Source organism: Vipera ursinii (genome assembly GCF_947247035.1).
Source record: "Vipera ursinii genome assembly, chromosome: Z".
In the NCBI taxonomy this organism is placed as follows: domain Eukaryota; kingdom Metazoa; phylum Chordata; class Lepidosauria; order Squamata; family Viperidae; genus Vipera; species Vipera ursinii.
The window spans coordinates 41,938,959-41,963,078 of NC_139517.1; the positions used below are offsets into that span (position 1 = coordinate 41,938,959).

General features: G+C 38.5%; 1 protein-coding gene across 1 annotated transcript in view; it reads right to left on the bottom strand.

Annotated features, from left to right (window-relative positions):
* SCN4A (sodium voltage-gated channel alpha subunit 4) overlaps nt 1-24,120 on the bottom strand; it is a 120,738-nt gene that overhangs the window by 18,623 nt on the left and 77,995 nt on the right. The window contains exons 18-26 of the mRNA XM_083378987.1: nt 17,816-17,948; nt 14,576-14,730; nt 13,051-13,224; nt 11,918-12,040; nt 10,622-10,909; nt 8,871-8,924; nt 8,644-8,781; nt 1,785-1,889; nt 99-369 (exon numbers count right to left, since the gene is read on the bottom strand). Of these exons, the coding sequence (XP_083235113.1) occupies nt 99-369; nt 1,785-1,889; nt 8,644-8,781; nt 8,871-8,924; nt 10,622-10,909; nt 11,918-12,040; nt 13,051-13,224; nt 14,576-14,730; nt 17,816-17,948 (1,441 nt within the window). The remainder of the gene's footprint in view (nt 1-98; nt 370-1,784; nt 1,890-8,643; nt 8,782-8,870; nt 8,925-10,621; nt 10,910-11,917; nt 12,041-13,050; nt 13,225-14,575; nt 14,731-17,815; nt 17,949-24,120) is intronic.

The window sequence follows — 24,120 nt, forward strand, 5'->3', positions numbered from 1 at the left end:
CCTATACCACCTTTGTTCCTGCCCTACTATTTCCATCGCACATACCATTGATAGAAATATTTTAGAAACAAATCAATTGTGCTTATATTTTTTCTTACCTACAATGGAGAGAATGACCACAACAAAGTCAAAGATGTTCCAGCCATTAGTGAAAAAGTAATGCCTCAGTGCAATCATCTTGAGAAAGCATTCAGATGTGAAGATGATAATGAAGACCAAGTTGATCTGACTAAGGATATTTATCTTGGTTTGGCTTTGGTCATCTGTTTCCACCATCATTGTTACCATGTTAAGACAAATGAGGATCATGATGACTATATCAAAAGCTTGCTGAGTCACAAAGTCAAAGATCATCCCTTGATACTTGTTCTTCGATAATTTGGAAGGTTTCCATGCGTGTACGACAGAAAGACAGGAAGGGTGCAAGACACATGGACAATGACAAACATGAAAACGAAAGAAAGGGAAGAAAAATGGAAAAAAACTCAAAGAAAAAAGTTGAAGTGGTGAAAGACTAAACCTAAATCATCCACTGTGTCACCCAAAAATAAATTTTTCCAATTTTTACTGCCTTGAAGTGGTTGAAGACACAAAAAGTAGCAAACCTCACTTTTTAAGAGTCTCTTGACTTTGAATTTTTTTTAAAAAAAGTTTAAAATTCCTTATATTTTAAGAAAAAACAAGATCACTGTATTCTGCTAAGACATCTGACTCTGTGACTTGTGAGATTTCCTAAGAGAAGGATTGGTGATTCACAGTCCATTTACTTACTGAGATAGTGCTGTTGAACTTTAGTGAGGAAATGCCTAATGTTGGGATGTGGTACTTCCCGTAAAGTCTAATTCATCCAATGTCACTCTTAATATTTCCTAACTTCTACAAAGTAAACTGAAATATTTTAATCTCACCATTTGTGGTGACATCATTATCCTCTAACACCTGATCCATGAGGCCTTGAAGAGAGATAATGATCTAAGGAATTACCAGGAATCGCTTATAATATCAGTTTGCCTCTGTAGGAACCATTAGTATACAGTACTCAATTTCACAACTGCTGTAAAGATGTTGGTATTAGAAAACAGTAGGAAATGTAGGACTTGGAATCCAGAAAAAAGAAACTTGGATGCAAAGGAAAGAATGACATAGAAAAAGTTGGTAGAAAAATATAGTTATCAATTAAGGGTATATGAAGAGTTGTTAGGAACCTCAATTTTTTTGTTCATGTTTACCTTCTGTAAAATAGACTTCACAGCAATTGTCATAACATAGCAATTCTTTATTTTATGATCCCGAGTCTTGTACAGTAAATTCTCAATTTACCAGACTAAAGGGAGAAGGAGAACGTACCTGCTAAAGCAAAATCTCCATTAAATCCAAATTGGATTTTATGCGTGTGCAGAAACTCATTATACAAGAGTTTTTGCCAGTTGTGTCTGAAATCTCCCCTGCCAAGGTCCATTGAATCAAAGATTCACTGTGCTCTTTTATTTCTTGTAGAAATTTTGGCTCAAGGGAAGAGTATTTTGTTTACATGTATGTATATGAAAAAAATGACTGACCTTTGCAAACTAACTTAGTTCTGCATGCAACTTTTATTCTGTTTCTTTATAGCCAAGAAAAATCACTAATTTGTGGAAGTAATATAGTACTATAATTTAGTGAGACAAAACTAACATTCTGAATAGTTAGGTTAGCTTTTATATCTAAATTCAAGTGGAGTGGAGGTCTGAGAAATTTTTCCACATGAATACTGATCATAGATTTGGATCTTGAGAATGGCATACCTGGGGCCTTGGAATGGGCTTCACTGGTTTTTTTGAACCTAGTTTCTTCATAGCATTGTAGTATTTTTTTTGTTCCTCTGTCATAAAGATATCTTTCCCTCCAAAGTAAAAAAAGAAACGATCTTATTAGACATGGTGTGAAATCATGTATTGTTGTTATTGTTGTTATTGTTGTTGTTGTTGTTATTCATTGCACAGTCAGTAAGTTGTTCAGATTGGATTTGGCGTTTTTGTCTACCTATCGAGTCCTTATCAAGGACCTGGGATAGGCAGATCTGGATGTTTGAAGGTGTTAAAGATATTGTCGCATGATGGAAAACGTTCCCAGTAAGGCCGCATTTTGCAATTGACTGATGGTGAATTTGTCAATGCCAATGATGTTCAAGTGGTGCTCTAGTTGTTTTGAATTGTACCCAAGGCATCTATTACTATTGGTACTACCCTTGCTTGCCTTTGCCACAGTCATTCTATTTCTATTTGTAGGTCTTTGTATTTTGTTATCTTCTCCAGTTTTTTCTCTTCTATTCTGCTGGCTCCAGGCACTGCCATATCCACTATCCAGACTTTTTTGTCTTTCTTATTGAAATTGTTAAGTCCAGAGTGTTATATGGCAGGTACTTGTCTGTTTGAATTCTAAAGTCCCACAGCAATTTAACTTTTTCATTTTCTCTTGTCTTTCTCTATTTTATGGTCCCACCAGTTCTTGCCTGCAGGCAAATGATATTTGTTGCAGATCTTCCAATGCACTATTATGGCTATTTTGTCCTGCTGCTACTTGTAGTAAGTCTGTGTGATCTTTTTGCAGCAGCTTAGCAGAAGGTTCAGTGTTTCTTCAGCTTCTTTGCATAGGCAGCACTTACTGTCTGTTGCTGTCTTCTCAATTCTGGCTTTGTATGCATTTGTCCTTAAGGCTTCTATTTGTGCAACCAGAATTAATCCCTTGATCTTTTCTTCACCTTTCCTGCTCTTAGCCATTGCCAGGTCTTCTTATTATCTGCTTTCCCTGATTTTTTTAATGTATTGGCCATGTAGTGCTTTGTCTTCCCACACCTCCATTCTATTCTTCATTTTGTCTTGTAGACCAGTTTGGTCTCTCCAATAGTCAATAAGCCTTCCTGGTAAACTAACTACTGTGCATCTTCTGCATTGTCCTTCAGATATTTTTCCAAAGCACTTTTTTCTTCTTCAACCATCTGCTGTACTTTCAACATTCCACCCCCATCTATTAGCCTTGGTAGGTAGAGTCTCTTAAGGCCACTGCGAGGATGAAGGGCATGATTCATTGTCATTATTTTTCTGGTCTTCCTATCCATTGCTTTTAGTTCTGCTTGAGTGCAATCCACTATTCCTGCTGTGTATGACTGGAATTGCCCAGGGGTTGATTGCCTTGATGGTAATTCCTCCATTAAATTTAAGATCTTCACTCTCTTGATGTATTCACCTCTAATCTTTTTCTTGACTTCAGTGTGCTTGATGTTATTAGCTTGAAGGATACCCAGGTATTTGTAGTAATCATCTTCATTCAAACTCTTAATGTTATTTTCGTGGGGCATCTTGATTCCTTCAGTTTTCCCTTTTTTCCTGGATTGATAGTAAGTGTGGCACATTTGTCCAATCCAAACTCCATTTCAATATCTTGGCCATATATATGGACAGTGTTGAGCAGCAATTCTATTTAAGATAGTGATTTTCCTATACAGCTTCAGATTGCCCATGTAAAGAAGATGGGATAGTCTGGCAGATGTTTTTGATATTTGATAACCATGACCTGAGTTATTCAATATTGCTGATAGATGAAACAGTGCAATTACAATGATAGTGAATCTCCTTGAAATATTCCTCTCTTGATATTTAGCCCTATCTAGACTGGGATGCCTTGCGTACAGTCACTCATGCGCTCGTGACCTCTCGGTTAGACTACTGCAACGCTCTCTACATGGGGCTGCCCTTGAGGACCACTCGGAGGCTCCAACTGGTGCAGAATGCAGCCGCGCGAGTTGTGTTGGGGGTCTCGCGATACTCCCATGTTACACCTCTGCTCCGCGAGCTGCATTGGCTTCCAGTTGCCTTCCGGGTGAGATTCAAGGTGCTGGTAATGACCTATAAAGCCCTACATGGCATGGGTCCGGAGTACCTTAGGGAGCACCTGCGGCCGGCGTCAACTTCCCTCCGCCCAGTGCGCTCCCACAGAGAGGGCCTCCTCAGGGTGCCACCGGTCAGAGAATGCCGACTGATGGCCCCCAGGGGGAGGGCGTTCTCTGTGGGTGCGCCTGACCTTTGGAACCATTTACCAGTTGAGCTCCGGATGGCTCCCAACCTTCGCTTCTTCCGACGTGATCTAAAAACCTATTTGTTTGAACAAGCTGGCCTGGTCTGATGGGTTTGGGGTTTTAATTATTGTTTTAAAGTAATTTATTTATTGTATTTGGGCACTATGGTTTAATCTGTTTTTAATTTTTGTATTTTGTATTTTTGGTATTTATTGCCCTGTTCACCGCCCTGAGTCCTTCGGGAGAAGGGTGGTATACAAATAAAATAAAATAAATAAATAAATATTAACCTCTCCCAATCTCTCACCATTAACCTGTATCTATGTCTTCCATTGTGCCATTGATCTTTTCACAAACTCTCTTATATTTATACTGACTTCTGTTATTTCTAGGCACTGGAATGATTATAAGAAAGCATACACAGCTGGACTGAGAAACGTTTAGACATTTTTGGAATTAGGAACAACATTCACAAATTCCTGAAGACTTCCATGAAGTCATGGCAAACTAAGTTGATGGCCTGTGGTGATGAACTTGGTGAAGTTGAAATCAGATGAGGAATCATTGTCACCTCTGTTATTTGTACTTTTGATGGTGCCACTAGCAAACATTTTGAACAAAACAAACTGGCTAAAAAAGGCTTGAAAATGTTCCATTTGTTCTACATGGATGATTTAAAATTATTGGAAAAAACAAAAGCTGAATTGGGATCATTGCTGAAAAGCACTGAGGAGTTTAGCAGAGACATTGAAATGCAATTTGGCATTGACAAATGTGCAACAATTGCTGAAAAATTGTTGAAGATGATGGATTCAAACTTGATAATAAAGAGCTGATAAAAGCAGTAACACCAGAAGAAGTAAATACTTAGGAGTTTTGGACCTGTTGCACAACCAAGCCAAGAGAGCTACTTCAACAAAATACATAAAGTGAATGTGGAAAATCTTGAGATCAGAGCTGAGTGGAGGAAATATCATAAAGGCAATTAACACCTGGGAAGTGCTTGTAATACAATACTCTACTGGCATAAGTGATTGGACTCAACTAGAATTTGATAACTTGAATCAAAATCTGGATGTTGGGCATGCATTGTGTTCAAAGTCAAGAGTCTCCAAACTTGGCCACTTTTGAGACTTGTGGACTTCATCTCTCAGAATTCCCCATCCAGCTAGCTGGGGAGTTCTGGGAGATGACGGGTCTTATAGTGGCCAAGTTTGAAGACCCCTGCTCTTAAGTCATGGCTTTGCTGTTGGCCTCCATTGGTTGGGGTCACACTAAATCCAGCCTAATGCCACCACATCATGGCTTAGTGACAGCTATGAACCCAGTTAGCTACATTTGGACTCATATCCAGACTTCCAACTACATTGAGGCTTTGGAAAAAATGCAGAGAAGAACAAGTAAGATAATTAAAGGCCTGGAGACTAATGTGGTTGCAGGAATTGGGTATGGCTAGTCTGGAAAAAAGAAGGACGGGGGAGACACAATAGCAATATTCCAGTATTTGAGGGGCTGCCACATAGAAGAGGGGGTCAATCTATTTTCCAAAGCACCATAGGGCAGGACAAAAAACTATGGATGGAAACTAATCCAGGAGAGAAGCAACCTGGAATTAAGGAGAAACTTCTTAACAGTGAGGACAATTAACCAGTGGAACAGCTTGTCACCAGAACTTATGGGTGCTCTATCAATGGAGGTTTTTAAGAAGAGACTGGACAGTCACTTGTCTGAAAGGGTATAGGTTGTCCTGCTTGACCAGGGGGTTGGACTAAAAGATCTTCAAGGTCCTTTCCAGCTCTATTCTGATTAAAAGACAAGAAAACTAATGACAATGAACCATGCTTTGCACCCAAAAAGTGATAATGATCAATTGTACTTGGCTAGATCTCAAGGTGGCAGAGGACTGTTACAGATAAAACAAACTGTGGAAGAGGAAAAAACATAGCTTAAATGACTACATTAAAAAAAGTAAAAGAGCCTCTGCTAAAGGAGGTGAACAAGGGAAACCTCTTGAAAACAACAAGATTGAAAGTAGAATATCGAAAGGAAACAATTGAGTATTGAGTTTCTAACTGAAAAAAAGCCTTTGCACAGTCAATACCTGAAGGACATTGAAAGAAAGGTAGATACAAAGCTAACATGGAGCTGGTTGAGATCAGAAGTGCTAAAGAAAGAAACTGAAGGCTCAAGAACAAGCCTTGCAGACTAATTCCATGAAAGCAAAAATTCAGCATGTCAGCAACAACAGCAAATGTTGCTTTGCAACAAGAAAGATGAAACAGTGGATCCCTTTCTCAGTGGCTGCAACAAAATCTCACAGAGTGATTATTTACAAGATTATGATAAATTGCCAAAATCATGCATTGAAGCTTTGTCAGAAGTTTGGGTTCGAATGCAGCAAAAATTACTGGGAATACTAAATTGACAAAGTTACTGAAAATGAAATTCTTATGGGACTTTTGAATCCAAACAGACAGACGTCTGGCCACAACACACCTGATATCACTATTATGGACAAGAAAAAAGTCTGGTTCATTGATATTGAAATACCAGGCAATGCATGAATTGAAGAGACATAGCTAGAAAAAGTAATAAATGCCATGATCTGCAAATAGAAGTTGAGCTATTGTGGAGGAAGAAATCAATGGTTGTACCAATAGTAATAGGAACCCTAGGAGCAATACCCAAAGGCTTGCCTAGATACATGGAATTTTTGAACTTACTAGACCTGAATATTCTGACTTTGCAAAAAAGCCACCTTACTCGGAAGTGCTTATATACTCAGACATTGCCTTAACAGCTGTTAGGTCCTTGGTTAGGACATGAACTGTTAAGTTTTTACCAGTCCCAGATTGTGAATTGAATTGATGATGATGATGATGATGATGATGATGATGATGCACTGAAGTTAGTATACCAGGAAGGCTTATTGACTACTGGAGATAACAAACTGGCCTACAAGAAAGACCAAATGAAGAACAGAATGGGGGCATGGGAAGACAAAGCATTACATGGCCAGTATATTAAAAACTTAGCTGGAAAAGCAAATAATAACAAGACCTGGTAATGGCTAAGAGCAGGAAAGTTGAAGAAAGAAACTGAGGGACTAATTCTGGCTGCACAAGTGCAAGCCTTAAGGACAAATGCCTACAAAGTCAGAAATGAGAAGACAGCAACAGACAGTAAGTGCTGCCTATGCAAAGAAGCTGAAGAAACAGTGGAGCATCCAGTAAGCTGCTGCAAGAAGATTGCACAGACTGACTACAAGCAGTGGCATGAGAAAGTAGCGACAATGGCACTGACAAATTCACTATTAGTCAATTGCAAAAGGCAGCTTTACTGGGAACAGCTTCCATTCTGTGATGATATCTGTAACACCATCAAAAATCCAGATCTGCCTATCCCAGGTCCTTGGTAAGGACTCAATAGATAGACAAAAATGCCAAATCCAGTCTGAACATCTGGCTGATTGTGCAATGAACAACAACAACAATATAAATAAGGTTATTATTAGCAGAGACCATGCATCAAAGTCCCAAAGCATGCCATTATTGGTAATATGTATTCGTCTCCCCCCCCAAATTTGTTGGAATGCTTTAATACAGAGATGTCAAACACAAGGCCCGGGGGCTGGATGCGGCCCACGAAGTGGTTTCATGCGGCCCGCGAAGCCATCCTGGAAACAGTGAGGGAACGGCCCCCTCTGCCTTGGCCCTGGCTCAAAGACCCTCCTTCTGCCAGAGACCCTCAGATCTGTCCCACTCCTACCCAGGCCCCCATAGGCACCCTTGATGCGAACGATGTAGAGCTGGCCATGCCCACCCAGTAGGCCATATGCACTCTAGCCACGCCCACCCAGTAGGCCACACCCACCCTGGCAATACCCACCCGGCCCCCTGAGGCAACCGCAATGCTGATGCGGCCCTCAATGAAATTGAATTTGACACCCCTGCTTTAATAAAAGGATTTTTCTTAATCTGTATTAGCACGAAAAGTTTCTCTTCGTTGTAAGTTAAATGTGCTTCTCAGGAAGGAATGAGCTCTCACTCAGATTAACTTTCCATTCTTTACGTGCTCATTATTTCGCTGCATGTCCTATACAACAGCGTTGGTTTAGGATAGATTCTTGGGCTCTAGGAACTCTGATTCCAAGGCTGTAGTATAGGACATGCAGTGAAACTTAACTATAATTCAGTTATTCAATCTGAAGTTACAGGTTCACAGATTATTCATAGCAATCTGTGAATCAGTTCTAAGTAATGTTTATAAGATTATCCCATGCTTCTGCCTTGATCAGCTCCAGTATATGTAATTCAAATTCTTGGAAAGTAGATAGCAAACTTTATGGAAAAACAGACCAACATTTGTCATAAAGTTCCAAACATTCTGCCTTTGTTAAAGACCCTGAACCCCTGCACTGTACTATTTTTCACATAAGAATAGCCAAAAGGAAAATAGTCTGGCCCTATTCAATAGTTGCAGGGAGCTTGCAATTTGGGTAATTTTATTTTCTGTACTGCTGTTAAAAACATCTCTAGAACTACTTGTTTGAAAGAGCATATGCTTTAAAAAAAATTAAAGACACTTATCTTTTTCTTTTGCTGGTTGAAATTGTCAATGATTACGCCAATAAAGAGATTGAGAGTAAAGAAAGCCCCAAAGATAATAAAGATGACAAAATATATATACATGTAGAGATTCACTTCATATTGAGGCTGTTCCTCCTGCTGGAAAAGTAAAGGAAGCAATGAATCCCTTGTTAATTCTTCCATTAAAGCTTCAGAAGAGGGAAAGCAAATTTGTCTTTTCAAGTTACCTCACGGGAATCAACAGCTGCATACATGATGTCCATCCAGCCCTTGAAAGTGGCCTACAAAGTAGAATAATGCAGGACATATTTATTTTGATTGAGAATAGAGCAGAGGTCCCCAACCTTTTGGGCACCAGGGACCAGTTCCATGGAGACAGGTTTTTTCCACAGACCGGAGGGTGCGTGGTTTTGTGTGCTGCCTGCATCCCGCGAATGGGGCTTTGCTTGTTTGTGCAGACCGGTTACTGGCATGCCGTGGCCTGGTACTGGTTCACAGACTGGGGGTTGGGGACTCCGGAAATAGAGGACACTGCATTTGTAAAACTCATAGCCCAGAGGGGGCAACTCAAGTTGGAAGTTACATGTTTCGTTTCTCATTTTCTAAACTTTTTAGGAAAAAAAGAATAAAAAACAGAATTCTTTCATGAAGGGAGAATAAGAAAGGATGAGGATAGCCATGTTTATTTAATCACACAACTGGGTTTGTTAAAACAGGGAGAGAAAGGAAATATTATCTTATTAGCATGTTCTTTTTAATGAAAATTAGAACCATCTGCTAACGTATATTGAATAAGCAGATACAGGAGGAACAAATATGTTTGTTCTGAATAATTTGGCTTAGTTTTTAAAGAACAAACGGAGAAGAGGAAATAGAATAGTATATGCTTACATCAGCAGGTAATGTCTTCATAAAAACACATAAAAATAGAAAACCATCTCCCATAGATTGAAATTATTTTCCTGTATGGTGTAACTGGCTGGAACATATTTCTGAATGTGAACCCTTGGAGGGGGATATATGATCCAAAGTGTTTTGAATAATAGTAGTTTCGATGAGGGTAAAGGGTAAGCACCATCACTCCTAATTTAGAGGGGGAAATAGAATTCATTTTGAAGGAACACGAGACATTATAGAAATAAAAGCATATTTTGAAAGCTGTGTTTTCTCCTGATCACACAAGCAAAGAAAGTTTGGTTTGGTTCAGGGGAAATTAGTTTAAATCAGGATAAAACATAGGAAATAAATAGAAAAAATTACAACCTAGGGAGAGACAGCCACAGACATCACCAAAATTAATCTGAAAGCATCCTCACACTGATCATAGCAAACAGTTGGTGAGTGTCCTAGATAGTTCTGCAGACCAGTCTGCTGACAAAAATAAGGCATTCCAATCAGATCAGTCAAGCTGAATGTTAGTAGGGGCACTATTAATTTTGAATGCCAGGGCTGACTAAGAATGCAGCATATCAAAACATACAAAACATATCAAAACTTACAAAAACTATCTCAGCCAAAGGTGATTTTTCTTTCAACACCCCACCCCCGCAAAACAAGAATTGAGTAGGGCTAATTAAAGAAATCTTTTAATGTTTGTATGGGGGAAAACATTAGAAATGTCATGTATTAAGAAGGATCTACTAAAATGGATGCCGCCATTGCAATAATAAGAGGTTTTGGTTCCCTCTCTCTACACATCTAAGTCAACTTCCTTTTTATTTTCTAGAGTATCTCTCTCAGGCCCAGACATTTTAAACACTGGACTAGACTAAAAACTAGTGACAATAATTTGGTTCAAAGCTATTTCTTCCAGGAAGAAATCAACTTATTGGCTAGGATTAAATAGGTCAAAGGACCAGCTGAGGAGGATAGTTTTAGCTAGTGCTTTAGTTGGCAGGGTCTCATATGCGCCTCTATATAAGAAAGACAGGTTCCAGCTAAAATAGAACATTTCCTAAGGGAAAGCATGCTTACTTACCACTTGCAAAAGGGAGAGATAGCCTAAGCCCACATTGTCAAAATTGACCTTGACATTGACCCAACGGACATCAGTGGCATTTTCAACATTGATAAGATTGATGCAGTCACTTTTGTTGTTTACATGTTGGAGTTCAAAGAGTTCACCTGTGGTGGTATTGACACAGCGATAGTACTTCCCTGCAAAGAGGTTCACCCCCATAATGCTGAAGATGAGCCAGAAGATCAGGCATACCAAGAGGACATTCATGATGGAGGGGATGGCCCCCAAAAGAGCATTTACAACCACCTAGTATCAGGAGAAAGAATCTACTCAGGATTTAATAAAAGTAAATCAATTTCAATATTTTACAAATTCACAATAAGGCCCTTTTAAAATGTTGTTTTTGGCTTATATCTATAGACATGTTAGAGAAGAGAATTTAAGTTAAATTTATATTAGTACAGAAAAGGCAACAACCTGTCTATAGATATTTCACAGTTATTGACAATCTGCGAATTCACTTGCTATAGATAATTTAGAGATACCAGTAGTCTATACATTTATGTAAAGCAATAATCAAGGGAAATGATTCCTAAAACATCATATCATAATAAATAAATAATTACATAATCTTTTATAACACAATTTAAAAATAATGTTATAATCATTTTTTTAAAAAAGAAGTGAAACTCTCAAGGATCTGTCCCACTGCCTGGGGGTATAATGGGTTATGAGAATGGGAGACAGGAGGAAGAGATGCAGCCAGGGCAACAGGCAGAGAAGAATTATGTTAGCCATAGAAGGAATAAGGGTGGAGGAAGTGTTTCAGGAGGGATCCTTCCTTGTTCTCTGGAAAGTAAAGGCAAGGGAGGGGACAAACGTGACTCTTTACCTAGGTCACTTGCCGTAGTTTTTTCTTTGGGGGGGGGTTTATAACTTCTTTGTTTAATGTTGTGAGCCATTTAGAATCATTGAGAATTGGGCATCATCATCATCATCATCATCATCATTCCCGGAGGGAATGGCTCCAATTTTCTCCTCATCTATTTATAACCTTTAGAATAGTTTTGTGTTTGTGATCAACTCTCAGGACAAAATGGAACTATCCCAAGTTTATTATAGTAACTTCATTCAAAGAAAGCAAAATGTAAATACAGTGGAGAGAAAAATGGTAACCTATACTGTAAATTCTTTAAAAACAGGCTTGAGCTTTACTGCTATTTTCTATAGGAATGATATTCTGACCCTTGGAAATTTCCACTGCATGGAAGGAAATTGGAGATATAAAATCATGGACTGTCATACCACACTTACTCTCATGCCTTCAAATCTGGATAATGCCCGAAGCGGTCTCAATGCTCGGAGTGTCCTCAGGGATTTGATAGGTCCCAGCTCTGAATAGCCTAGCCAGTTTGCTGTTAGGCTAATTAGGGAGACCTGATTAAAAAGAAAAATGAAATGGTTAGTAGTAACAAATGACCGAAATTACAGAAAAAGGAATAGTTCCATATCTTGCACTAGGTCAGATTTCCTGTATCGCCTGAGCATTTTTATGCTTGAATATAAGTATGATTCAAACATATATTGGCAATATATTTTCTACCATTTCCCTATAATGTTGCTTTCATCTTGTGCCCAGCCCACGAGTGAGACAGTTATCCAGTGTTAAAATATTGTACCCCTTTAAGCAGACCACATCCAGTGACACAAGACCGCGTACATATACAGTGTGCCATCCATTATACTAATTGATGGAAAGTCAATGATCAGGAGTAGGTTCTTTCAGAAGGAGGTTTACTGGCTAACTTAGATTCATCCCTACACATCGCTTCCAGGTTAGCTATGTCTGCAGTTTTTCTGTTGCCTCCCTTAACAGCTGGGGAGAAAAGCGGTACTGAACCAAAATTTTTCAGTTCTATGCAAGAGCAAAGAAGCTATATATTTTTTTTAGCATTCTACTAGTTATTCTGTTCTACAGATGGTGTCCTGCAATCAGACCCAGTCCATCTCTGCTGCAGTCCAAAGAATAATGGAAGATTTCTGCCAGCTGGTAAGATCCTAAAGAAGGTGGCAAAGCCAAAAGAATTAAATAAGTGACTGGCTGATTATACACTGAAATCATAAACAGGACAACTTAAGTCAGCAACCATTCAGAGCAGATTCAACAGAGGGAATATAGGGATCAGCAACAGGAACATCAAATTACATGGTAGCATAGTTTTCTGCCAACTTAGTGGAGGGTCAATAGCATTTTGATTCAGCTATGGGGAAAGAATCTGATTCCTGAATACATGTTAAGTGGCCTTAAGTATTGATCAGAGGAATCAAGGGGGCTAGAATTTGAAATGGAAGCTAACAGAATCACGTGATTAATCAGTTTTAATGCAAACCAAAGGAATCTTTGGCAATCTTTCCCAGAATGCTCACTTAAGAAAACTGCAACTTACATCAACAATAAGGAAGTCCAGCCAGCACCAAGCATTGGTGAAGTAGACCTTGAACCCATAGGCTACCCACTTGAGCAGCATCTCAAGAATGAAAACATATGTGAAGATCTTATCAGCATACTCCAAGATGGTGCGAATTATATGTCTGCGTTCTATGTAGATGTCTTCAAAAGCCTGAAAGGGGAATTAAAGCAGAGCAGTATATGAGACCTTTCGACAATACATACAAGTAGCAAAAGCAGCCACAGCATGAGTGGCCTTTACCCTCCTGGGAATATCTTTGTATTACCGAACAGAAGTTATACTATACACAACGATTTGTACATTGTAAAGATAGGTATGGAAATACATAGAAAATTCCTGGGAATCCCATCTTCAGTGTCTAATACTTTGCAATGAATGCTTCTAAAATGAATGAGTAGAAACCAAGATGGATCTAAGCAATGTTTCTAGATGACAGAAGGAAGAATATGGGGATACATTCAGTTCATCTCTGCTAAGCCTGTGCTCAGAGACGTGTTGTTCCACAATGTTATGTTCACTTTCCTACACTATTATTTAGGTTACTAGTAGTGGGATTTCAGGGTTTCAACAGAAAACAACAGTATTATAAGCCTAACATCAAATTTTGGATCTAGATGATATCTTAACCATATCATTACCCTCAGTTTTTTTTAATGTACATCTTTATTTTGAAAGAATAGAAGATTAGCACAAGTGCTGAGTGCTATTATTCTATTTAAAAAAACATTGTTTTTCTCTTGTATAATGATATTAGATATGTGAGCTTATTCTTGCTTTGATATATCTTCTTATTACTCTTTTAATTAACACAACGTTTATAGGCTTGTAAAATTTAAATGAGCACTATATTAAATGAGCACAAGAACTATATAAAAATATTTTAGGAACCTATATGTAACTTTTTCTAATTGCCATTTAATATCTTGTTTACTTCCTATTTCCCATATCCATATTTCCCATAAGACATATTCTACTATTTAAAGATAATTTAGCAAATTATAAGACTAAATGATCATTTCTGTGAATTTAAAATAATTTGTTTATGGACTGAGGAACCATTGCTCCTCAGGTAAATAGTTTTTTCTGCATCCAGAGATCTATCATGCCCATTAGATTTTGACTCCACATTGTGCTACAGCTGATCCAGAGGTGAACAGATGCTTGTTGCAAATAGCCACAAGGGACTTAAAAATTACCATTTGAAGTCCTGATGTTATCCCTTCTTGATTTCTTAGAATGCTACTGGTTGGGCTGATAAAATTCTAGCCAACTGCTTTATTAGCCACTTAGCGAACCATAATAGTTTATTCCTATAAGAAATCTAAATAAACAAGAAGGTAAACTTTGTTGGATATTATTTGCAGTTACCTGGTGCTACACTTATCAAGGAGCCTATATTCTTTAAAAAAAAGCACCTTATTATTAGAGCAATTTAAAATCACTCTCATTCTAACTTGTATTATTGTAGGGGGGAAACTCACTGCAAAAGAGAAATACTCACCAGGGCACCACTACTGAGGAGAATCATAAAGATAATGAAGGTCTCAAACCAATTGTGTTCCACAATTTTGAAACATGTTTTCCGAAGATTCCACCACTTTGCTCCCTTTTCTGTTTTGATATCAACATACAGGCAAGGACACCTTTGAACACAGGCTGCAAGGGAAGAAAGAGTGAGCCAATTAACAGTGAAGGTGCACTACCTTGTTTTAAATCTATGACGTGTATTTGGAATGTTCATTCACTGCAAATTACACAGACACAGAATTTTGTAATTTTCTCATATGCTCTTAATGCTGACCAAACAATTTGGGACTCTCTAATCTTGACAGGAATGGAATGGAATACTTTATTGGCCAAGTGTAATTGGACACACATGGAATTGCTCTCCAGTGCAAAAACACTTAGTGCACAGACAAACAACAGAGTAATATTATCCTAACTTACCAATTGGAGAAGATAGTAAAGAAAAGATGAGAAGGATCATAGTAATTATCCTTAATACACAAATGATTAATTAGTTATGCATTAATTATGTATTTATACATTAAGTAATAAAATTATGCAATAATAATTCACACATGCACTGGAAGAGAATATTTGAAAAGCATAGAAGATAGAGTTCCCTTGTTGCAAGATGGGTGACAACAAATTTAATATACGTAAATTAAACAAACAAATAAATAAATTGGAATAATAGGGTTGGATGTGACCTTGAAGGAAATTTCTCCTTAGTTCTAGGTTGGATCTCTGATAATCTCCCATCCATTGCTTCTTGTCTTTCCCTTATGCTTTGGAGAATAAGTTGACTCTTTTTCTTCTCTGTGACAGCCTTTCAATTACTGGAAGATTGCTATCATATCATCCCTAGTACCTCTCTTCATTAAACCTAGAGGAGATCAACCCTGACTGCTCTTTAGAAGGCCAGATCCTGAAGCTAAAACTCAAATACTTTGGCCACCTAATGAGAAGGAAGGACTCACTGGAGAAGAGCCTAATGCTGGGAAAGATTGAGGGCAATAGAAGAATGGGACAACTGAGAATGAGGTGGCTGGATGGAGTCACTGAAGCAGTAGGTGTGAGCCTAGATGGACTTCAGAAGATGGTAGAGGACAGGAAGGCCTGGAGGAACATTGTCCATAGGGTCGCGATGGGTCGGACATGACTTTTCAACTAACAACAACAACAACAAAGTTCCTTCAATCATTCATCATATGATTTAACCTCCAGATCACATATTATCTTTGTTGCTCTTCTCTGCACTCTTTCTAGGATCTCAACATCTTTTTTGTATCATGGTGAATGACAAAGTATTGACAATGTGGTCGCACCAGTGTAGCATAAAGCAGACTACCACTTCATGTGATCTTGAAACTATCCCTCTGCTGCTGCACCCTAGAATTGCATTTGTTTTTGTGGCAGCTGCAGCACACTGTTGGCTCATAAAAACAGTGGTCTACCAGGACACCTAGTCATCTCTCACAACTGCTACTAGGTACCACCTATCTATATCTATGAATTTGTTTTTTCTTGCCTAAGTGTAGCTCCTTACTTTTTTCATTACTCAATTGTATTTTGTTAAATAAGGTCCAGTGTTCAAGTCTAACCTAGTCCTTTTTAAGTCTTGAATCTATTATCTAAAGTATTAGCTATTTCCCAATGAACTTCCAGTTTTGTGCCGTAGTGCACAGCTGAGAGATTTCAGAGCTCCGCATCCCATGGCTAGTTTCACCTGCCAGGGGATCCTAAATGGGTCTAAAGTCACCCCAGAGAGGCAACAAAGAAAGAGGGGCACCCCAATGATCACGGAACAACAGCAGTCATCCCGTTCAATCTGGGAGAAGCCCTCTAACTTGACAGGAGAAAGGCTGGTCACACCAATCAGAACAATGGTGAACAGCATGCTTGAAACTGGGTGAGGAATTCAATCTTCTCTCTTCTATTTTGTATCTGATTTCCTGGAAAAGATCCCCAAGAAGCAAAAGTCCTCCCAAAGTGAGAAGTGAGGGAACGACACCCCCACCCTCCCATAGACGGAAGCGGTGAACTAAACTCTTATGGGGAACAAAAAGAATGAACAAATAAATCAGACAATAGATCACAAATCAGAGGAAAATGACTAACATATGAAAGCTATAAATGAAGAGAACTATAACTTAATACAAACAAAGGAAAATCCACAAAATTTTGCTACAATAAATAAAATAAAAAAGATGTTTTATCTATCAGGACTTCAAAACAAACTTGAGGACAAAAAAGAAGATTTAATAAAATGGACTAAAGAGTTTTCAGGAGAATCATTAAAGCTTGGGAGACAAAAAATGAATACTCAATTTGTCTTTTTTATCCCCAACAATATCTACAAAAATACAACCTGGCAAGCTAAACCTACTGATTTAGAAAGCAACCTGGCAAAAGAAGAAGATTAGAATTATATTTAAGAGATGTGATTCAATGTACCAGATGGAATACTGTATGACTAAACACCTGTTTAAATATGGTTAAAAATATAAAGTTTGATATAAAGAGACCCTATAGTAAGATTGCTAGATGCTGTATTATATGATTAAATACTTGTTTGAAAATGGTCAAAAGAATAGATAAAGCTTGGGCAAAAAGGGGCCCTATAGTAAGAGGAATAAGATATATAAGCAGTATAATATTGTTATAATATATGAAATGTAAAAATATTGAGATGTTGTATTTGAATGAAAAGTTTGGATATTGAAAGGTAATGAATTTTGAGAAAATTTTCACTGATAAGAATGGTTCATTACTGAGGGGAAATAAAGCTTAAATAAGAATCTTGAAAACAGGACATATAATAACTTAAGATGGCTTCTGTAAAGACAATTGAAACATAAGCTGATTAGAAAAGATGTTATATGTTGATGTTATTGTTATATATATAAATACTAGAAAAATGTTTATACCTAACTTTATATGTATTGAAAGTATTAAGAATTATATTTCTTTAATGTAGACAAAGGGAGAATATTGCTGAAAGAAGAGAGGAATATATTATCAACTAACATATTGATCAGCTATAGAAAATAATAATTATTGATTGTTTTTAAATATATGAATCCAGACAACATATTGTTCACTAAGCACTAAAGATTATTATAAAAAAATAATAAAATATATATTTCTTAAAAGTATTAGCTATCTTCCCTCCCCCCCACAAACTTGGTGTCATCTGCAAATTTGATGAGTAGAGCTTGTTTTCTGACCATGATACCTTCAGTGAAGCATTCCTCTGGACCATCATTCTCCACATTTTCTTCAACTTCTGCTTTCTCCTCCAACGGATCTGGAGGCTTGTAATCCACAGTGCTGCATATGGATGAATCTGTTCCATCCGACAGTGGCTTCTGAGGACAGTAAGAGAATAGCAGATGAAACCTTTGGTTCATCTCAGGAAGCAAGAATAAATCTGTCCAAAGCATTTACCCCAAATTTAAGACTGGTTGTGCTGAATCGCTGTTGGGAGACTAATGAAAAGATAATTCAGCATATCCTGAATATCTGAGATGGGGTGTGTGCAGGGCTTTTTTCTCATAGAACGCTCAGAACAGAGTTCCGGCACCATTTTTGGATGGAACCTTGTAGGGTAGGCAAGGTGGGTTGTATGACATGTGTGAGTTCCGGCACCTTTTTCTTTTACAAAATTAGGACTGTGTGTGTGTGTGTGTGTGTGTGTAAAATGGATTGTCATAATGAACATCAATTAACAATGACCTATCTGAGAGGAGGACCAGGATCCAGTGGCTTACATAGGTACTTCTGAGGGCAAGAGATTATCTTTCAGATTAGACTGGAAATTACGTTACATTTTTATCACTCTGAGGGCACAAAATTGGCCCATGTTATTTTGACTTGGGAAAAATGTTCAGTTAAAGAGATAAATTGTACTTGCACAGAAAATTTAGTGGGGAGAAAGGATGCATAAATGGGGCTAATGGGCTGGCAGGAAGTTTGCTTGGTGTTAAATTTGAATAACTGGTGAACCAGAATGGATTTTAGACACCTTTAGCTCTTAAAGAGTTGCTCCTTTTAAAGTGATTCAGGATAAGACCACAGAAGTATTCCTGAATTTGGGAAACCACTGAAGAATGAAGATAGGGAATATTGTGGCTTGGAATGTGTCTACTTGGCCCAGATGGTCTAAAGCTAAGAAGCAATAACAGCTTGTGAGATTGTCAACATAATTAATGTTCCTGTTTAATTCTAATAAAATAAAGGATTTGCAAACTAATTATACACATCCAAGAGTTTATATCTTTGGATTTTAGAAACAGCTTTACATCATGGGAAAAGGGATAAGATGCTAAGAAGTGCTTGAGCAAGCACATAATAATAGATCGTTGCTTTTTATTTCCTGAAGTTTGTGAAAGGAAATTAAAAAAAGGAAGTATGGGTAGATTAGCCTGCACAAAAGCTGCAAAAAAAACAGGGGCACAAGAATCAGGTCTTGCAGTAATTATAATTCAAAATGAGTGCAGCCTAGTTCCATTATCAGTCTACTGCAACAGGGCTTTTCAACCTTTTCACCCATTGTATCACTTTTAGGATATGGCAACATCCGAGTACCACCAGTCACCTAGCAAGGTGTCAAAAACTTGATGACCAAAAAAAAAAAAGGAAAAAAGTGATAAAGTTTGCTTAGTCACTGTTTTACAACAATTCGCTTAGTGACTGTTGAAAGTTACAATGGCACTGAAACTGCCCCGCCTCCCTGCCCACCCCTGCTCTGCACCCCCTATGGCCACCCACCTCCATGGCCCACCACAGCAGATCACCCAGGCAGCCCAGCAGCGCCATGGCAGCCACGCCCTCCACCCATGCCCTATAGCATCATCTGCGTGAAACAGGGTGTGAGGGCAGAGTTTTGTCCCCGCTGCCTGGCTGCCATGCCCTTGGCTGTGCTGCTCTGTGCGGACTGTGCTCAGGGGCAACTCTCCTCTGGGAGGGCCTGCTGCTGAGGAGGAGGGGGCCATGGGGAGAGGCAGGGCTGGGGCGATGGTGCACATGCCCACAGAGAGGGCTCTGAGCATCACCTCTGGCACACGTGCCATAGGTTCGTCACTATTGGTCTAGAATAATAGTTAACAAGATAAGCATTGGCAGCAATAGTTATTGATTTTTGAGTAGGACCTAGATTTAGAATTGCATGGAAAGATCTGCAGGTTAAGTATGTCATACTTTTAAATAGTTTCTCATAAGTAGACAGCACAAATTCGATTTTTCCTAGAAAACACCAATGCTCTGCGCAAAAGACATTTATATATTACACAGACAGTAGTAATCCTGTGTTGATTCTTGACAGTCATATGGATTGATAGTGGTTTATTTATTTATATTTATTTATAATTGAATTTCTATACCGCCCATCTCCCAAAGGACTCAGGGCGGTGTACAGGGCAATAAAAGCTTTACATACAAAAGTTAAAATGAAATTAAATTAACTAAGCCCTAACAATAAATAATTAAAATACGCCAAACCCTTAAACCAGGCCGGCCTGTTCAAATAAATAGGTTTTCAGATCCCGGCGGAAAGAGCGAAGGTCGGGAGCCATCCGGAGGTCAACCGGTAATTGATTCCAAAGTGCTGGCGCGCCCACAGAGAATGCTCTCCCCCTGGGGGCCGCAAGCCGACACTCTCTGGCTGACGGCACCCTGAGGAGGCCCTCTCTGTTGGAGCGCACAGGACGAAGGGAAGATGACGCCGGCAGCAGGTGATCCCGTAAGTAGTCTGGACCCATGCCATTTAGGGCTTTATAGGTAATCACCAGCACCTTGAATCTGCAATTCTTAAATTTTTGGATGATGGAGATCCACTTACTGGAAGACTACTGTATTTCATTTTATAGAAAACCAGTATACAAAATCATAAAGAAAACCACAGTCAATCTACACATGAAACATGGGAAGGGGTCTTAAATCTGATTTTACAAGCATTACCAATATTAATGAGGTTTATAGTTTGTTTTCTTATTAAATTTATTGCTACCTATCTCACAGTTCTGGGTGGCTTACATGTTATCTACCACTGGCTCGCTAGCAAAACCTTGTGAAAGTACTGGTGTGTTTAAAACAGCAGAGCCGCAATGGCTTCTTTATGTGGTAGTTTGTCAAAGAATGGCTTATAATAATGCTAGAATTAACCCTTTGTTGCCAGCATAGGATGGAGATATGAGTCTATACAGCATAATGCAAGAATATGCATTAAAATAGAAGTGAACCAAATATATTGAATACATAATTAAAATTAAGATGTATAATTAACAGATTAAATTTTCAAAAGATGTTTATGTATTTTTCAGATCTTCTTTGCTTCCTCTTTTACTGCTTCAGGTGTCAAGGGAATTTTTCAGATACTTAATACAAAAGAGATTATTTAATGGATGGTAATTATACACAACAATAAAAATTGTTCACAAAGAGTAAGACAAAAGACAAAGTCAGAGAGGCCTAAGATGGCAGGGCATAGTTTCCCGCTCCTAAAAAACAAAACATTATGTAGCACACTTTTATCATATATGTCTAGCAATAGCAATAATTTCTGTATTTTGACAACAATTGACATAAATATTACAAAACTGGCTATTTTTCTACCATGATGTAGTTGGGTAATCAAAGATGGCTTGAGGATATTTTAATGAACTCTTATTTCTACATTTTCTTTAATTTAATAATTTCTGAAGTAGAAAACCCTGGCAATATTTTCCCATGAAAATATCCCCATGATTCAGAACAACCTAGGTGAAAAATCATGTAATAGGAATTTGCTCACAAATTCAGATCACATCCCTGTGTTTAAATCTAAATCATTACATCAAACCACAGTGTATTCCTTGCTGTGGTCCTGGATTTATCATCTAACCCCCAATCTCTTTTGGGGGAAGATGATTGAGATGGTGATGGATCAGCTACACAGCATCCCAGAGGAACTAGATTATCTGAAACCTTTCTATTTTTTCTCAAATTATGTTATTAAGAATTATAAATAGAAAAATTAAAAACTAATTTAAACCCATTTTTCACTTCTCATAAAGTCCTCCAAGACTTTAACAGATCTCTTTAGTAAATCCAGAAAAAAGGTTATCCAAATTTATATCATAAACTATTTATGTTATAAAATAGAGCCAGTTTGATTTAGTGGTTTGTTTATTTGTATCAGAAGCATCACAATAAAAATAAGGCATACTGCGCAACATAAAAGTTAAAATATAAAATACAGGATTAAATTATGTACATGTTAAACAGATCTTGCCCAGAAATTAGCAACATTAATTGCATTCTGTCCGGCTGCCATGAAGTCCTCGAGTGCACACTGATCAGGACACAAAGGGCAGGTATACATATAGGTTGTTTTCTGCATGTCACCACAATCACAAATAACAGGAGCCACTGGATAGCCCCATTTGTTCAGAGTGTCTTTGGATCTTCTTATATCTGTGCGTAGTCTCTTCAACAGTTTCCATACTTCCCAGTTTTTGTCAGACCCAGATGTCAGCAACTTTATTGGTTCCATCCTCTAGTTCCCTCTAGTGTCAAACCTTCAAGATCCCATTATTATATTTCTTCTTTAAAAAACACAATTGCCATTTTCCCTGGGAAACATTCTTCTAATTAATTCAAAACCCAGGTCCATCTGGACCCTTAATCCATTATTAGCTTTCCCAAATTCATATTCTAAGCATCCTTTTGCTGTTTAATCCAAAAACTATTTTCCAAAGCAAAGAAGGCAAGTCACGTAATAACAATAAAGGGGAGAGAATTGAAACAACAATGTTAATCAGGCTTATCTGGATAACAGGTGTGGAGTCTATTTAGCAATCTAGGGGCTCTGACATGTTTTTTATGTACCCACTCATTATGGGATGGTGGGAGATCTTCCTACGCTACCAAGTATTGGATTGACCCATGATCTTTCCTGGAGTCTAATATCTCTTTAATTTCAAAATGTTGTTCCCCTTCCACCATAATGGGGGGAGGGGCTTTTGCTGGCCTTAAGGGAGAAGTCAGCTCTCGTTTAAGCAGGCTGCAATAAAATACAGGGTGAACTTGTCTTTTGGGGAGTTTCAATTCCACTGTTATTGGGTTATGTGTTTTGTGGGGAATGGCCCTATGAATTTTGGGGCCAGCTTTTTTGAGGGCTGCAAAGATTTAGGAACTTGGTTGAGAGATCTACTTTCCCCCCCACTTTGAATACTTTCGGTTCCATTTGTTTTTTATCTGCCTGTGCCTTATAAGACTCCCACACCTCATCCAAAGCTTTTCTAACCACAGGCCAAGTGTTTTGTAGTTGTTTAATTCACTCCTTTAGGGAAGGGATGGTGGATTCATTGACAGGTAACTCAAGCATAGGATTGAAGCTTTGTCCTGTTGCCACCTAGAATGGGGTGTAACCAGTGCTCAAATGCACTGCGTTGTTGTAAGCCACTTCCGTGAAAGGTAATAGCTCAGTCCAATTGTCTTGCTGGTAATTTATGAAGCACCTCAGGTACTTTTCTAGTACTGAGTTTGAATGTTCTGTCCCACCATTCACTTGCAGATGACAAGCCCTTGACCAGATGACAAGCCCTGATTGATACCAAGTAGATCCAAAAAGTCTTTCCAGAACTCTGAAGTGAATTGAACCCCCCTATCTGAAATAATGCATTGTGGGGGCCCACACAGTTGGTAGATATGCTGTATGAACAATTTGGCCAAGGCTTTGGTAGCAGAGTATGAAATGGACTTGTTTGGAGAATAAGTCCGTTACTACCCAAATGACAGTGTTTCCTGCACTTTCTGGCAGCTCTTCTATAAAATCCATAGAAATCTTTCTCTAGGGTGCTGAAGGACTAGCAGCTGCTTGTAATAATCCTGGTGCTCTCCCCTGTCTTTGCTTTGCTGTTGCACAGACGGGGTAGCTAGCCACATAGCTTTCAATGTCCTCTTTTATAGAAGGCCACCAGAATTGTCTCTTGGTCAGATGGAGGGTTTTCACAAACCCAAAGTGCACAGCCACTTTCAAGTCATGGCAAAGCTGCATGAATTTTACTCTCTGGGTTTTTGGCATGTATAATTTTTCTCCTACCCAGAGCAACTCGTCCCTTATTAACCAAAGGTTTTTATGGCAAAGGAACCATTTGTCCCTTTCTAATGCTTGTCTAAACTCAGTTCCTGCTTTGCTGTCAAGAGGGCTTTTCTTCTGTGGTGGTCAGGGCCTCTATATTACTGTCCAGGTTCTTTGCCTGAGGTTCTTTGCCTGAGCTCTCGTAGTGATGGGGCCACTAATTGTTTTGGGGTCATCAAGGGTTTGATCATGTCAGATTTTACTTTATTGCACTGCTGCATCCTTGACATAGCATCAGCTAAAAAGCTCCCCCCCCGTGAGATGTACTTAATAGAAAAATCAAATCAATGGAAATGTTGGGTCCACTGAGCTTGCTTTGGGGATAACTTCCTTGGGATTTTTAGCACCTTGAGGTTTTTGTGATCAGTCCACACCTGGAAGGGGATTTTTCTCCCTTCCAGGAAATGCCTCCAAGTGAG